General features: G+C 38.9%; 1 protein-coding gene across 1 annotated transcript in view; it reads right to left on the reverse strand.

Moving 5' to 3' along the window:
* Positions 1–5,136: 5,136 nt before the first annotated feature.
* TNS3 (tensin 3) overlaps positions 5,137–17,368 on the reverse strand; it is a 136,019-nt gene continuing 123,787 nt past the window's right edge. The window contains exons 21-27 of the mRNA XM_009895046.1: positions 16,543–16,638; positions 13,980–14,057; positions 12,184–12,261; positions 7,438–7,606; positions 6,444–6,512; positions 6,284–6,310; positions 5,137–5,281 (exon numbers count right to left, since the gene is read on the reverse strand). Coding sequence (XP_009893348.1) covers positions 5,137–5,281; positions 6,284–6,310; positions 6,444–6,512; positions 7,438–7,606; positions 12,184–12,261; positions 13,980–14,057; positions 16,543–16,638 — 662 coding nt within the window. The remainder of the gene's footprint in view (positions 5,282–6,283; positions 6,311–6,443; positions 6,513–7,437; positions 7,607–12,183; positions 12,262–13,979; positions 14,058–16,542; positions 16,639–17,368) is intronic.

Consider the following 17,368-nt stretch of genomic DNA (forward strand, 5'->3'; position numbering starts at 1 on the left):
AAGGCCCAGGGGGATCTCAGCAATGTCTATAAATACCTGAGGGGAGGGTGCGAAGAGGACAGAGCCAGGCTCTTTTCCATAGTGCCCACTGACAAGGCCAGAGGCAACGGGCACAAACTGAAATACAGGATGTTCCCTCTGAACATCAGGAAACACTTTTTTTACTGTGAGGGTGATCGAGCACTGGCACAGGTTGCCCAGGGGGATTGTGGAGTCTCCATCCCTGGAGATATTCAAAAGCCATCTCAATACAGTCCTGGGCACCAGGCTCTAGATGGCCCTGTTTGAACAGGTGAGTTGGACTCCACGACCTCCAGAGGTCCTTTCCAACCTCAACCACTCTGTGATTCTGCAAACATTAAAACATTAAAATTGATACAAACATTTGTGCTTTATGCAAGATACTAAATGTCTTCAAAGGAAGGGAATAGTCCTGGTTTGATATCCCTTGCAGTGACAAGAAATGCAAATCCCTTCTCAGTTATTCAGCAAGATCCTCCAATTCCATAATAGCTCCCTTTTGCCCTCCTGGTAGTCTGCCAGACTTGCTAAGTCCCCTGGAAGCTTCCTGTTTCTGACTTATGCTTTTAAGAACTTCTTTAGCTATTTGCCCTCATGATTTCCTTTGTGCACACTGCTTGATGTAGTTTACACTATTGTAACCCTTGCGTTAGGTGTCAACAGCAGAAGCTGAGTAGGGGTTTACTCTGCCTATCTGGTGGGTCAAGTTTTCTTGTTCCATTAGTTTTCTAATATAAATATTTAAAAAATAACAAGGCAGAAGCTTGTGCCCCTTTTAAAGAGTCTGGCTGTTGACTTGAGGGTCCCTCCAAAGAAATGATTTAACTGACAAGGAGTAAAAAAGAACAGGCCTCTGTGCCCTTTCAAAGACAAAAATGTAAGGGCTGAGTGCTGACTTGTTTAGCCTTGCCAAAGGAAGACTGAGGGACACAAGGGGGGTCAGATCTTTTGCTATAAATACCTCAGGGAGAAAACAGTTATTCATGCTAAGAGACAATGCTGGCATAAGAACAACTGCATATAAACTAGCTGTGAATACATTTAGGATGAATACTGAAAGCAGATTTTCATCCGCTGGAGCAAAGAGACCCCAGAGCAGCTTTCAAAGAGGAGCAATTGCAGCACACGTGCACAATGGCATCCAAGTTCAAGAACAAGGGTTTAACAGGAGACTTGACTCTGACACAGAAGACCCATTTTACTGTTGTATCCTTATCATCTGTTTCACATTATAATTAATTCTGATAAAAGATGAATACTCTTCATGAATAAGTCTCTCTCTTGCCCATGCATAAACCTCACAATGGCGTGTAGTGATGAATGACAGTCAACCACACTGAATGAAAAATTCCTGCCAGCCTACACCTCATAGGAAAGGCATCAGCATGACATACCAGAGTTTATTAGTCTCAGAAATAATCCCGATAAAGCACGTATATAACTCAACCTTTAATGTGTGGCTGACTCACGATTTTGTACTCAGAGAGCTATTTCAGCTACGGGTTAGATTTCTCACTCCCCTCTTGCTCCTCTCGAAGTTTTTTTTAATGTAGTCATTGTGGAGACACAGTTAAATGGGTACAGACATCTCAGAAGGTCACATCATATATTCTTCCTTCTTACACTGAAATATGCAATGCAGGCAAAAGGCACTTTTATACCATTATAACCACAAATGAACTAGGACAATCATATGCTTTAACTAGACTTGAACCACGAATACAGACTCATGTGAATTCAAGTCCTTGAAAGAAATCTTTGAGGAACAAAACTAAACCCCTGGTTTAGAACGCAAACTATTCTTAACTTGCCAAGAAGGTTTTGCTCATTAGCTGGTTTTGAATGTCAGAAGGTAACTTTTTTTCAGAACAGACTGCCCTGTAACATTATGTTGTGAAATTTCATATGCATGATTTTATTATAATCTGAATAGAGCCGATATCTGAAGAGCAGAGAAAATGACTACACGAAGAATTTACAGAACATTCATTTACATACTGGAGACCTTTTGATGCTTCTTTACCGTTCCAAGAAAAAGGTAAAAATTTTCACTAGTAAGTAAATCCAAGAAGGAAACATTAATTTTTTAATGATGCTGTTGGATACATGGAAACCATTTAATTAGAAACATGGCTTTTAGCTTTTTCGTAGTTTAACACTATGATTATAGTAGTACATTTACTAAGCAGGTAAATAGGAGTCTGGCTAAATACACATGTCAACTTGCTGCCATTAGTTATGAAACTGCATATACTCATCTACCAAAAACCTTGAAAGAAAGTGCTGTATTAACTATTTAGTCTTGTATTTGCCATGAACATAAGTTTTGTGAATATCTTTCTACATACACTACACAATGGTACATAATGAACTATTTTGCTTTGTGCATTTTTTAATTAATTAAAAAGCAAAAGCATGTGGCGATATACCATCCAAAGGAACACATAATAAAAAATCTCCCTTAGAAACAGGGCAACTTCTTTTTTCCCACTTACCACGTAGAGCTAAACTCCCACTAACCACCATCAGGAGTGTCAGCGTTCAATTCCTTATGCTCTTGAATTCAGCAGACCTTGAGAAAGCACAAGGAATAAAAAAAATAAGGCCCAGAATGGAAATGATAATACATGGGGAAAAAAAAAGATACTTTATTTTCAGCCCAAAGGCCAACACTTGGTGTCTAACAAGACACACTAAAATTTAAGTATCAGCTACAGAAGTGAAAAAATCTAGTAAAAAATTCCTCATCATTTCAATGCTTACAACACATCAGATTTAAATCTAACTGAGACTTAAATCTAATTGAGATGTCAGCTGAAGAAATCCACTGGGCTCCAACCGGCTGACTAGATTAGGCAACTGGGTTCTTGGTGCATCAAAAGAATATGAAAAGAAAACTCACGTGTTTCAAAAGGATCAAAGTTCCCAAAAGTAAGAGCTGCATTCTTTTTTAGATGGTACATATACACCATTTAAGTAGTATACCTCTGTGTCAGAAGAACAGAATTATTTGGTACAAATCAGAGGCACTTGCCTTTGTTGCTTCAACAGTAGCTACTACGCTTTGGAATGCTTCACCCTTCCACACACATCCAACACCCACTGCTACTAATACACCACTTCCTGGTCCACATAGATTAAACTCCAAATCTTTCTTCTCTCTCCCTCTCTTCCCCACCCCCCTCCTTTTAAAAAGTATAGAGTTATTTATACAAAATTCATAGTTACACAAATAATTTGGTAACACTTTGGCTATGGTCACTGAATAAGGTTTCAAAGGTCCTGATACTTTAGGAAATAGGAAGAGAGCTATTAATAAAAAACAGATCATAATTTAGACAGGACAAACATAGTTCAAATTGGTGGAACCTTCTTAACATATAGCTCAACCAGAGTTTCCCATTCCATTTAACCATTATTTAGTAAAATTAGATGAAAGAATTAGATCCTCCAAGTGGGTACAGTTACTAGTTAATCCAGTGCCTCATGCATCAGTATGCTGAATTCAGCATGTTATTTTATCCCTCAGGTTATTAATATAATGTTGACAGCCACACATCAAAGAAATAGAGGCAATGAAACTTTTCAGCACTGTCACACTGAAGCTGCTTTACTTTTAGTTCTGATACGGGGGTCTAGTACTGTTTTTTTTGGAGTAAATGAGAATTACACAGTAGACCTCAGCAGCTTATTCTCCTGATGAAGGTTTCCACTGTAACCTTCTGTATCCATTCTCTGTAAAGCTAGTACTTTGTTATGCATTTAAAATACCAATGTGTTTAGAAAGATACACAGATATGTGTAATGGCTGTAGAAATCATGACATAAATGCTCTCAAGAAATGGGACAGAGTAACAAAATAAATTCCATTCCCTTTTGGATTTCCTGACTCAAGGAATTATTAAAAAAACATAAACCAAAAATAGTTCCTATAGATAAAAAAAAGCCAAGAAATCCCCAAACTCCAATAAAATGGGGGCCAAAAGGATCCACAAATATAATTATGTACTAGGTAGGGGAACAAACGTTACTATCAAAACAGTATTGCAGAGACAGGAAATGGGAAATATCTTGTCACTGTAAGACAAAAGTCAAAATATGAGACGCTTTTGTCTATAGCAAGGCACAGGTTATACACACTTTTACTTATGCAAAATAGCACGAAAGAGGCAAAGCTCAACAATGGTCTAGTTCAAGAATATCCATATGACATATCAAGATCTGAGATCTACTATAAATAATCACGCACAGGTAAAAATATATAAATTATAAAATTTTCTTCTTTGCTTTTCCCTCATTTGTATCCTGTAATTATAAAATACAGAATCTTCCCTGCTTAGTTCTCTGTATAAAAAAACACGAATACAAAAAAACCAATTACAGAATAGGCTTCCATGCAACCTTTTTTTTTTGTTCTGCCACCTCTCCCCTATTTAAAATTTTTCAAACTAGAACAGCCCAACCTTCTTAACACTAAATACAGAGCAATCTCCCTGAGTATTCCACATTGCTGCTCCTTTCTTATCAGAAATCAACTTGCACAAACCTTCTCTTCACATACATCTTCCCCTTTCTCCATTCAGTTCCCAACACTGATCACATAAAGATGAAGGGAAGAGCAAATAGTCTTCCTCAGACCATCATTCTCTTAAGAGCATGTTTGAAAGGCCTATAGCTACCATTGATGCAACTATGGCAAGTGTCTTTGTGGAGGTGATATAAAAAATTTTCTGCACAAAAAAGTAGCACAGCCTAGTGAGTATCTCTGCTCCAATAAATGATGAGAAACAGCATGTGAATATATACTAGAAACCCTTCAGGAGAAAAGTTTTTAATTTATGCTTCATTCAGGTATGGGCTACATGGGCTTGGGTAGCACCCAGCTTCTTTGCTTGGTCCTTTGATATAAAAACAAAGAAATAATGCTTTATTAAGTCAGAGGCATCTTCAAAGAAAAGGCTGAACTCTTGCAAACACAATGCAGATGGACTGTCCTCTGCTTTCCTTCTTGGGAATGACAAGGTTCAGACGTTGCTGCTGATAGGCTTTCTCCCTCTCACAGTGCTTTCCTTCAGTAATGTCAGTGAAGCGGTCTGAGTCAAGGATGGAAATGTATCAGATCTTCTTCTGGGATCCGATCATGACCTTTGATACAAAGTTCACAATGGCACTGGCAGGTTGCTCTGGATCGTGCTCTGCAAATAGGTGGCATACATTGTCTGTGGCACTGCCTTGCTTCCTGGCAACGAACCCAAATACTCTGCAGGGCAAAAATCACAGTATATCAGAGGAAAGACAGAAAGGCATTGCGTCATTTCATAAAGCAGAAAAGATACTCCAAAAACCAAAAGGAGAAATCAGACTTCATCTGTTGGGAGGGATAAGGTCCTGTGTGACTGCTAAACAGAGTGGTCCAGATGCACCAGCCAAGTTGGGAGCTCCTGAGTGGCTCACAATAACCAGAATCAGGGAAGGAGACTTTCCGCTTCCTTCTACTCTGTCTATACTGAATCCTGTACTGTTTGCTGACAGAGACATGCTGCTGGCCCTGGGGATTTATTTAAATTGATCCAATACTGCTGTTCTCTTACCTACCTTTGGGGGTCTGTGGTGTGGTGTGTCAGGAATTGCCTCGAGAGGATTTGAGGGGCACACATGTCAGTGGACAGAGTACTGGAAATAGGACTTAAGCCATCTATTTCTGTTCCCTTTCCAGAAACCAGTGCCTGAGCACTGTCTGTTTAGGTTCTTCCTTTTGGTAAAAGGGGGACAATGACATTTGTCTTCTACAGAAAACACTTTGCAATCCACTGATAATTATATGTTTACACCACACACTAGTATTACTAAGAGTGTTTTCATCTATGTGCCCTGTGTGGGATTTTTTTCTTAAAGCTATCAGTCTAAATGAGACAAGTAAGCTTGTGTTGGTGTTGCTGGATGAGTGGAAACAAAATTGAGTAGCAAACAGTTCTGTTTTCATTTCTGAAACTTTAGTCAAATCACAGACCTGCAACCTAAATAAACAATGTTACCTCTCCCTCCAGACATCCCACCATCACATAAATAGGCCCTGACTTGCAGAGGTGCAGATGAAGTAACTAAAGTCTAATTACAGTGGACAAAGAGACTTTTGTCTCTGAACAGCTGCTTTGCCTTCTACATCTCTGACGAAGATAATTTAGAACACTAAGAAACTGATCACTGTAATGATATTCTTAAAACATTCACTTAAAAGAGACTTAGGCAGGTGTTCACTTACTTTGCAGAAAGGCCATCTTTCATCCATCTTGTTGTCCATTCAGAAAGCAGTAAAAAAAAAAAAAAAAAAGAATGAAAAAATAAAAATTAAATCCATGTTAGTTTTTTCTGTGGATCAACAATACAAACAACCTATCAGAAATACTGCTTGTTATCCTTACTTTCTGTCCTGTGGATCCAAAGCACAGAAAATAACAGTGTTGACTGGATAATGTCGCCGAAAAAAGAGTCTGGATCAGAAGAAACAAAACAAGTTTTAGGAATAGTTATGATGCTTAAAATTTTAAACAATAAACATCCGAAAAATAAGTTCTATTTAATCTAAATTTAATAATGATGATACATTCTTTTTTCTATCTGAGTGACTTTGAAAGCCACCTGAACTGCTCCAAGCAAATAAATCCATATTTAGAATAGTAACATCAAGTTTTTGAACCAAAAGAAAACTGACCCTCAAGCTAAGAAAAAGAACTAGAAGAATGAAACGGATTTTTTCTAAAAACTGTCCGTTTAGATACTATGTCAGTGGCAAATGCAACTTTTGGAACTTGTGACTAATTTAATTATATCAAGTTTCAAAATATAAGCACTCCTAGGCATTGTAATTTAAGGTTTTGTCCTTGATGTGCTACAAATACTTGCAGACCCCATGAAATTAAGAAGTCTGTCACTTTATTTTTAAACCTATAATGAATTCCCGTTGTCTCTCCTTTGTTACTGTCAGTTTTCAAATCTAAAACCTTCTTAGTATCCTTAATAGCATTCAGTACAAAGTAAATATAAACTAACTTTTTATCGTAGTATTTTACAGGATACCCAAAGCACTGTTTCAAATATTGGAGATTCACAGTGTCTGCAAAGGCCAAGTCTGTTCAGTGATACTGGTGAAAGACACCGTGAAGATAAATTATTTCATTAAATAGGTTGAATATCAAATGCTGGCAAAGCCATTACTTACCCTTTCTATAAGAAATAACAACAGTGAAAAAAATGCCATGGCAAAATGACCTTCCAGAGGTAAAAGCAGACAGCTCACAACCCTATTATCCTCTGAGACACGGACTGCAGAACATAACTAGGAAAATCAAATACACAGCAGCCAACGCTTCTTGGGGACAAGGCTGGCTCTTCTCTTCCCACCCCTCTTTTGCTTACTTTCTTTGATTATCTGTCAGCGTGATTCCCTGTGCAGACACCTTGAAATGGACAATGGTTGAGATGGGAGAAGGATCTTGTATCAGAGTTAGGCTCAAGGCTTTCTGTACTGCCTGGTAGCCCGTAAGGGACTCCATCTCCACTGAGTTCAGGTACCAAACGTTACATGCTGTAATGAAAGACAGGAAAGACTTTGAGAGGTCATTACCCAAGAGCAAGCAAACGGGTATCTTCTGAACAAAACCAAACAAAATGTAACTTTTCCATCTTTGTAAAGCAAACAGGGAAGACTGGCAGCAAACTACCAAACTTTCTATGTGTCACCTTGTACCACTGTTTCATAGTTTTAACACTGTAATTTTGGAGGTCACAGGCCTTTTCTGTTCCTTTGATTTTAATACCTTTATATTTAAGCCAATGACTGTATCTATTACCCAAAAACCCTGAAATTTAAACAAAGACAAGACAGCAGTAGCAGAGAGAGAGGCCACTCATTGGTACTACTACAGCAGAGGTATTCCTGAGGGGAAAGAATAGAGATATTTTGCGTTTAAGTTCAATTACAGCAGCCAATAAGGAAATACGCATTTTTGCAGAATATGTTCACACATTTTACACTTTCAAATGGTATTTAAGCTATATTCAACGGAAACCATTCACTTGTTTGCCAAGACAAGAATGTTTTCACCCCACAAAGAATTGAGGGCTGCTGCAAAGCTCACTTCTCATGAATTCTATACTTGTATGTTAAGCGATTTTAGGGCAAACAAAACAACTTCCACATTGAGAAAAATTACTGACTTATGTATTTTAAGTTCTATTCTTTACCTCAGCATGCACTTACTTTTAAAAGCCCTACTCCTCTCCTAGAAATATTAGTAACTTCTGAAGTAGCTCTATAAAATAGAAGCTCATTGGTTTCTAAGGCTACCCAACAGTTAATATTTTACCTGGTCTCATATCAAATCTGCAGCGAGCACTAGGAAAAGAAGTATTACTATTATATAGCATTATATAATAGTACTATAGTACTGTATAATACTACATAGTAATACATGGTAATGGTGTCATATAACATCATACTCCATTAATTATTATTATTATTATTATTATTATTATTATGTAGTATTAATAGAATTATTCACATGCTTACATACTTTGGTATTGTGGTATAAAGTCAAATTTAGAAGCAGATTAAGAACATTTTTGAAACTGAAAAGCCCTTTTAGTCTTATTCTACAGCACAAGCAAGAATAATTAAACACATCCATAGCTAAACATTGGTACCAACAGATTTTGTGGTTTGGTAAACACATTTGTGTAGGTATCCAGGACAGAATTTACAACTCTGGCAGCTGACACACGCAAGTTACCATGCTAATATTTCATTTGTTTATCAGTTCAGCTTGGCTTGCCAACCTTACTATGAAAGCAAAGATTAAACTAAAACTAAGTCATTTATAATTTTTTATTTATTCTCTTTTCATATGGCTATTCTGTAATCTGACTAAAGATTTCTCCTATCACTATCTACATAAAATACACAGCTAGACATTGGCACTTTCAAAACAACAAAGCAATCAAACAGTTAAAACTGCATAAGCGTAAGTTTGATTCCAGCATGATGATTAGCCCAATAACTTCAAGCTCTGGAGTTTGTTAGTGAAAAGAAGGGATCCAGAGATTTGATTTGTTTGGTTTGTAAGTGTAAAATTTCCCAAATGTATTTGTGCATTGGTGTGATAGTTTCAATAACCATTCAATAACTTCAAGGTTATTGAGTCAATTACTATACAATTCATGCAGAGAAGGATTTAAGATGATGAAGGGCAAGTTCAATGAGGCCTTCCTCTCTGAACAGCTTTCTGTCATGTCTATGCAAAATTTTAAATAGCATTCCAAACCATAAGCTCTCCTCTTCTCACATCATTACTCTATATATTTGGTACAGATCTAAAGGTCTTCATTATCCTGTGAGCCTTTCCCACCACAGAAAGCTTGCCTTGTTTCACAGCCACACTCCTCACCACTTCTGAGACACAAATGAAAGGTTTTCCTTCCTCTTCTACCACACATTGCATTGGTGCCAACAGACTGTGTTCAGGTTTTGTTTCTAAATGAAACAGCCAAGCATTTTGTCTAGATTACCTTCAATGTGATAGTTCAAAAGCAGTCACCAAATACAGTAGATTCCTTTACTTCTGTAGCACAAAAAATAATATATGGAACCTTTTTCAAAAGTGTTGGAAAGTATACAAAGGTCAGCTTAAAAAGGAGATTATAGGAAAGGAAAGGTAATGAGAAAGGCAGAAAGATTTCTCATTTAAGAACATCATGCATGGTCTGATGTGGTATCGAATGACAGCAATCCCACAGAAACCATACTCAAGGCTAGAACAAAAAGAAGGCATCTGTGTCTTTCGTGCAGTGCTGCGGCTCTCATCGTCTACAGGTGGCATTTTGTAGTCATGTCCGTGCTACCACCAAGAGCTACACAACGTGGCCATTTTCAGTAACCCCTGCTGCTTTGAGACTAGGAATGTGCTTTGTTCAGAATGTTTAGTCCCTTGACTGTATTAGTGGAAACAGATAGGAAGAACAGGGATTTATTTGGGGCAGAAAATTTTGCTGCCAAACAGGAAGGTCAATAAAGCAAGGTTTGTTCTAGGGAAAAGCCACTTCTCTGTATCGTTTCTGGTCTTCAATTGTCACTCTTTAGGAAGCAAAGGATTTCTGGTCAGCTTCTGCATTTAGATAATGATTGTAAATGCTCATTAGGTTTTTCAGACAGCTATAAAAATGATCATTCTAGAAAAACACATCTTCATTTTTTTTGCTTGTGGAGTGGGAGAACAGTGGGGTAAAACAGGGCAGGGAAAAAGTGCATCTGCTTTGACTAAACTGCAGGTGCTCACACAAGCTCAGATAGTTGGAAAAGAAACAATTTACATGTTTTGCACCTGCACTTCAGTGTTGAACTCCACAACCTGAATGTGTCTCTAACTAGAGAGGGACTTCTGAAACATAGAAAATCAGTGAGAAATGATGTATCAAGTTAAAAAGAAACTCTGAGAATCTCTCCTAGCTAATTTATATATTCAGGTTCCGAACCCTTGTTTAAAAACAAACCCAACAACAACAGAACAGGGAAAACCCAAATGTACTAAGCTCTTTAAATTATCCATGATGTGACAGCCCTCATAAGGAGCTATATGACTACTGCCCCAACTGAAGTAAGAATTATTTCTTTTTCTTTGAAAAGCATTGCCTGAGTAAGGAGAAACCAACATTTCTCACAAGACAACACATGCCCCTTTTGCTAGGTTTTCAGGAGGGAAAGTTCTACAAGAATTCACTCTACTCCTTTTTTTCCCCTGTTGGCCACAACAAACACCACCAGCACTGGCAGACAGAAAGGCCAACACGTGCTTACTCCTGGCACAGCCTCGCAAAGGCCTGCCATTGCCTCAGCCACACATTCCTTCTTGATTACAGCACTCAAAGTGGCACTTCAAATTTTTAAGTCAAAGCAGATTGCCCCACAAGAAAGCAGCAACACTTTCTCCAGAGCAGCTCAGCTTGGCAGCTGCCCGCTTCAGAAGCGCCCTAAAATGGGTGAGGGCAATAAGGCAGCATTATAAGGACAAAAGCATGCTTGGCCACAACACTTTTTGCTTGTGGCTCCAAGTGGCAGGCTAAACTCAAAGGAGAGTGGCAAATGCAGTGTATTCTCCTGCTCTAATGGGACTGATCGGTGGACAGACAGGTCCTGGAAAGAACTGACAGCAGCCTGAAAACAAGGGACCACGGGAGGGCACGGACATGATCCCCTGGGCATGCCCACTGTACAGGGAAATAACACATTGGCTGCATTTCTACTAAGGACAGCCTTAAGGTTACAAAGGGGTACTCAGAGCACCATGGTTAGGCTTGGGTTAGGGCACCACCACACTTTTCAGACAGGCTATTTCACTAGCTGTCTCTGGGTCAGCTGCACACAAACAAAGCAGATAAGAAGCAGAGCATGTCTCTACACAGCTGCTGCAAATACCTCTATTTGAGGGTGACAGACGGTACCAATGCATAGCATCACATCATTTGGAGGTAATCTTGTCAGGGTTATTCTGTCACATCAATGAACTCACGGTAACAACTTAACTTGCCAGAATGGGTGCAGCAGTATGCATGAGAATCCATAAAATAGCATTGAATGGAAAAGACACTGGACATTTCCTAACAACATGGAGCATCAAGTGAAACACAGGGCAATTTTTTTTAATTTTTTTTTTTTTTCAGATTGATGGGATGGGAAGCATTTTCCAGTGGTATGGATCCCTATGCTGAGAATTTAACCCTACTGAACACTTTCCTTAGTTGCCTTTTGCAGACCTCTGACATAGTTCATGAACCTCTGCAACCACAGAAATATCTTCTCTAAGTTCATCAGTTATGAAAGTAATGTCACTGCTTAAAAATTACTGTGCTTGAACCAACATATGTGTACTTCATATTCTCATGAGACACAACTGGAAAGCAAATGCAGGGTTGTAGAACTTAGGAGCTGGTTGCAGAAAACAGAAAGAACTTGGTACATATCCTCACAGTGCCCTTTACACTTCTACACAGCACCCTGAATTTAACTGCTCCCTTTAAACATCCTTCAGTCCAGTCTAAGCTTCGGTTGCTCCCAGGCTGTAAGATACAAAATTTGGTGACAGTCAAATGCAAGCAAAAAGTTTAACAGACCTGCACCCTGTTTGAGAAGCTCCGCTGCTGAGTTTGCAGCAGTTTGTGGAGAAGTTTCTGCTATCTCCTCCAAGGGATCTGCAAACAGAAAACACTGTCCATGTCTTGTCTGGACTTGAATCAACAAATCAAGGCACATGGTCAAGTATGAGTTTAGCTTTTGTAATTGTGATCTCATCTACTGGACGACTCCGGGCCAGAAATATGAAACAATCTTGTATCTGCAACTATAATCATTCATGTGGGTTTTGTGCTGCATCAGTTTTGTTGCCTCCAGTGCTGCAGGAGGGATGCTCAACCTTTATTTTCTGACAGTAAAAGACATAACTACATAGCATATGCTGCAGGGACACATCTGATATCACATTAAAACAATCGCAATACCTATATTCCCTCACTACCTCAACAATTTTTAAATAGTGCGATTTCAACTACCTCATTTAATTTGTAAAATTTACACTAATTTATGTGTGAAGACTTTGTGTTACTACAATGAAACCAATTAACTGTATTTTGATTCAGAAGATGACAACATAATCCTTCTTTCTTCATACTTAAGTACAAAACAAACATCTGAATTATTAAGACAGCTGTGAAATGTTTGCTTCCCCATCTTCTGTTAAAATTAGTGAGAAAACTGTCCATCAGTATGTTATTTCAGTTATAGAAATGCAAGTAAAAAGATCTCACTTACTGCTGTATTAAACATGACGCATGCTGCCTTTGAATACATTCAAATGAGGAAGACAGCAGTAATACAGTGTGTAACACTATTCATATGTTTAGAGATATCCATAGTCTATGCACTGTGTCCAGAATCATTAACCACAGAAGATAATCTTAAGATGTGTAATCATATTGGATTCAAAAATAAATCCAAAATATAATTCCACTGTGGTATGTTTATTCAGGACAAGGCAAATGTTTGTCCTGCACCTCTGCCAGAACAGAAGGAGCTTCCCATTTTAGGTGAGGAGGATAAGGAGAACAAGCCCACCTACCACATCGGTTTGCCATATAAAGATCTCTGGTCACATCTACCATAGCATGTTTTTGTGCTAAAATGGTTTCATTAATGTATTTGCATAATTCAAATGCTATGTTTGAACACTGACATATGGCCTTTAACAAAAGTTTAAAGAGTCCAGTAGAAAACCACAAAAATGTTTAACATTTCAATAATACATCTGGTGTTAACTTCGTGTGGGAGAATAACAGACAACTGAATTATGGGCAAGCATAGCTACATTTTGCTGTTGTCTTAAGAGTCATTTATGAAATCACCATAACCAAAATTAGAATTACAGTCCCGTGATGCAAGACAGGCTTTTTGATCATTTACTTAAACAATATTTGGACCTGTGTAAGTTGCTACTTCCTTTCTTCCAGTGTCACACTCAGGCACCTTCTGTTCTTTACCTATTTGCCTTCCCTAAAGCCCTTTTGCCACCCAGACCTGAATGAGTGGTTAAATCAAACCATACATGGGCATAATTTCATGTTTGAGAAGTATATTTTTCTTCCTACATGCTAGATTACTGTGCAGATTTCCATGACGCATATATGTTTATGACTGGAATATTACTAGAATACTATTGTGCTCACAACTACAGGTTGGATAATAGCCATCAGCAGTACTGAAGAACCACTTTTAAAACACAGCTTCCTTCCCTGTGTCGAGATCTAAGCATTCTTGCTTAGATCTCAACTTGTGACATGTTCACCTGCCTTCAGACCCTGGCACTTTGAAGCAGAGCTTGGCTGGGTATATCTCTTCTGTACTTTAACAAGCATACCTCTGTCTGGGATGAGGAGCTTGCAGGGCAATGCCAGTGGAGTGATGGAATGCTGATACACCAGAGCTGTCAAACTCCCTGTAGTCAGAAGATCAACAAGAGATGCACAGTTAACTTGGTGGACAGCAAGAATGCTTAACAGTTATGTTGGCTCTCAAGTATTTTGTAGACCAGGGGGCCTCCCCACCCTGCCCTTTAAAAAAAAATTCTCTTGGCACCTAAGCCAAGACTTTCTTCAGTCAACTTCAGTGTATTCATGTTTCCCAACACTGTAGCAGTTAGAGGTACTTGAACTCATTAATCACAATCATATACTCCCTTTCCCTGCTTAAACACACTGCTTAAATACTAACCTAAATGGCTTTGCTTCAAATGAAGAAAGCACAAAAATGATAAAAATAGTAACATCTGGAAGTCAGTAAATTCCTTTCAATGCTCTTAACTTCTGATACATTAAATGTAGTAAAATATTACAAAGATGGTAATAGCACAAGGGGTCAACATTATGTGAGGAGGCAGAGAAAGAGCGAGGAGTTCTGCCTCTTGGCCACCTAGTCTCCGCTGCCTAGTGCTTTGTCTACACACACCTCTGTCTTCTGCTTTTAAAAGTATAAAAGATGGTCTAGATAAAACCTTCTCCATTCAATATGGCAGTGATGTGCGTTGCATTCTCTATTATTCTTATTTTCTATTCAAAGGCACTTTTGTCATTTGGACTTGGCGTAATTAAAATAATTAAACATTAGTCATCCTTGACATTAGCATGACAGACTATAAGGAGTGAGAGGAAGGTGTAATATTCATCATTCTGTTTGTACAAAATGCCATCCTTCGATCCCATTTGCTAACAAACACTGAACACTATCAGGCACTCGAGAAAAATCACAGTTCAACCAAAACCAACCTCATTTTTAGAGCCCATCAAAAATTTCTTTGAAATGGAAAGATGACCCAATTCTGAAAGGGTCTTACAGAAACAGAAAGACCAACTGATACCATTAGTCCTTCATTGCCCTATCCATACAAGCGTGTGATTGTGCCTGCCCACCTACTTTGCGAAGCAGTTTTGTGGCTGTATACATTGAAAGATTAGGAGATGCTCAAACTAAATGATTAGTAGGGCTACATATGTGCCATAAACAGGTAGTTCAAGATCAAGGTAGGACTGGGCTAAAAATTCTTATTTGAAGTAAGTCTCATGCCAAACACTGAAAAAATTCAATCCACCTTTACTTCAAATAGGATCTGTCCCTTTACACTTGTTAATTTTATGACAGATGACCCTTTAATGGGTGTATTGGATGTACATGACAAGGCTGTCAGCATGGGGTGAGAGAACTGCAGGGTGACCTCTGTGGGAAGAGGCCAGGGGCTGCCCCATGCCAGACACAGCTGGCTCCAGCAGACCCACTGCAGGGCACCACTGAGCCACGGGTGAGATGTCTCTGGGAAAGCGTATGTAAGAAAGGGCAGAAAAGGCTGCACAGAGACAAGAAGAGACAAAAATGGTGAGACACAGAAAAGGGAACACTATCGTCAGAGGAGGAGGAGGAGAAGGAGGTGCTCCAGGCACCCAAGGTGACGTCCCCTAATCTGCAGCCTGTGGAGGACCTCACATTGGAACAGACAGACATTTTCTGAAGGAACTGCGGCCCACAGAAAGCGCATGCTGGAACGGATTTTTTTTCCTGAAATATGGCAGCCCATGGGGAAAGACCACACCTCAGCAGGGAAAAAGTGGGAGAGGGATGGAGCAGTGAAGAGACACTATTCTGTAATGACCATTGCTCCCCACCCCCTCCTGCACTGGCTGCGGTGGGGGTGAGGAGTTGGGGGGGAAGCCGTGAAGTTGAGCTGGGAAAAGGGGAAGGAAAAGTGTTATTTTAATGTTTGTCTTAGTTTCTTACTACCTGAATATTGATTTTAATTAAAAAAAAAATTAAAAAGTATTTAAAAAAATAAAATTGATTTTCCCCAAGTTGAGTCTCTTTTGCCCACGGTAGTAAGCGGTTAGCAACCTCCCTATCTTTATCTCAACCCATGAGCTTTCTTATCTTATTTTCCCCTCCTGCCCCACTGAGGAGGGCAAATGAGTGAGCAGCTAGGTAGGTGTTTGGCTGTTTGCCACAAAAGGTAATACGCTTTCATCATTATTACATTAGGTAGGCTGATGCAGCATAACGTACTCTGTGAATGTCCCACTCTGGTGACATTTTAGCCAGTTAGTACACAGTATAAATATAGCACAGGACACAAAAAGGCAAAGGTCCTGAATCAATAAGGCCTGTAAAAGCCATCTAGCACAGCTGTCTGCAGTGGCATTGGTAGTGGCAGACAAACTTGACCACTTGAAGCTTTGTCATGTGCATCTGTGCTAGAGTGCCCTGCACATATACTTAAGGTAGATGTGTACAAGGCTTCTATAACCTTAAAATTTCCTACAGAAATCATCAGGACTTGAGCAAAGCATTCTCTCATTTGCACTCCATCCAAGTCTATAAAACTGCTCTGGCAAATGCAAACTGTTTCCATTTTCTGTGTCCCTGTGATGCATAGTACTTACCAAAATATGGTTCATTTGGGCAGCCCTTCAAGCGCACCCCCTTATGAGTGCATTCAATCAGAAAATGCCTTACAAGTTCATTTGACAAATCTCCAACTGTGTGGAAAAAGAAAAAGAAAGCTCATGAAGAGAAGCAACGAACAGACAACAGTCTCACAAATTAGCAGGTCTTTATGAAGCAGTTTTTCACATTACCACCAAATGTTTTATATACAGCATGCAAAGAATACATTAGACCTGCTCTGCTGCAAGGTTACAAGCTGTCGTAAAAAGGACATTTTGCAGAAAACAAACAAGCAAATAGCTCACTTTAGACAACCAGAGGAAAAGGTTTTATAATCATAAGTGACTGACATCCAAATATACACTGGTGTCCAAAATGCCCAAGCATGGTCCCAACTACAGACAGGAACAGAAATTTTGAAAACGAATGGCTGGAAATTCTGATGCACTTGCCCATTAGAAGAACTTGCATCCGATGTGACAAGGCAGTAAAAGTACGATAAAATGCTCAGATTTCTAGTGACAGTTTAATCTTTTCCAGATCAAAACAATAGAAGAGTTAGCTACACAAAGGTAATGATGCCAAGTCTTTCAGTGAATTTCTAAGTTTTAAAATGTTTGCAGTTTTATGGTAAGTTTTTGCTCCCCAAACCAAACCATTACATGAAACGCTTAGGTTTCACCAGACTCTTAAAGACAGTTTAAAGACAGGAACCTAGGACACACCAAAATTGTTACGTTGGATGTAATGAGGAAATTCAAAGTCCAAGAGGCATATAAAAATTCCCTTGAGATTTAGCATTCTTTTAAACATATACATACA

Source organism: Charadrius vociferus, unplaced genomic scaffold, assembly GCF_000708025.1.
Source record: "Charadrius vociferus isolate BGI_N301 unplaced genomic scaffold, ASM70802v2 scaffold101, whole genome shotgun sequence".
NCBI lineage: Eukaryota > Metazoa > Chordata > Aves > Charadriiformes > Charadriidae > Charadrius > Charadrius vociferus.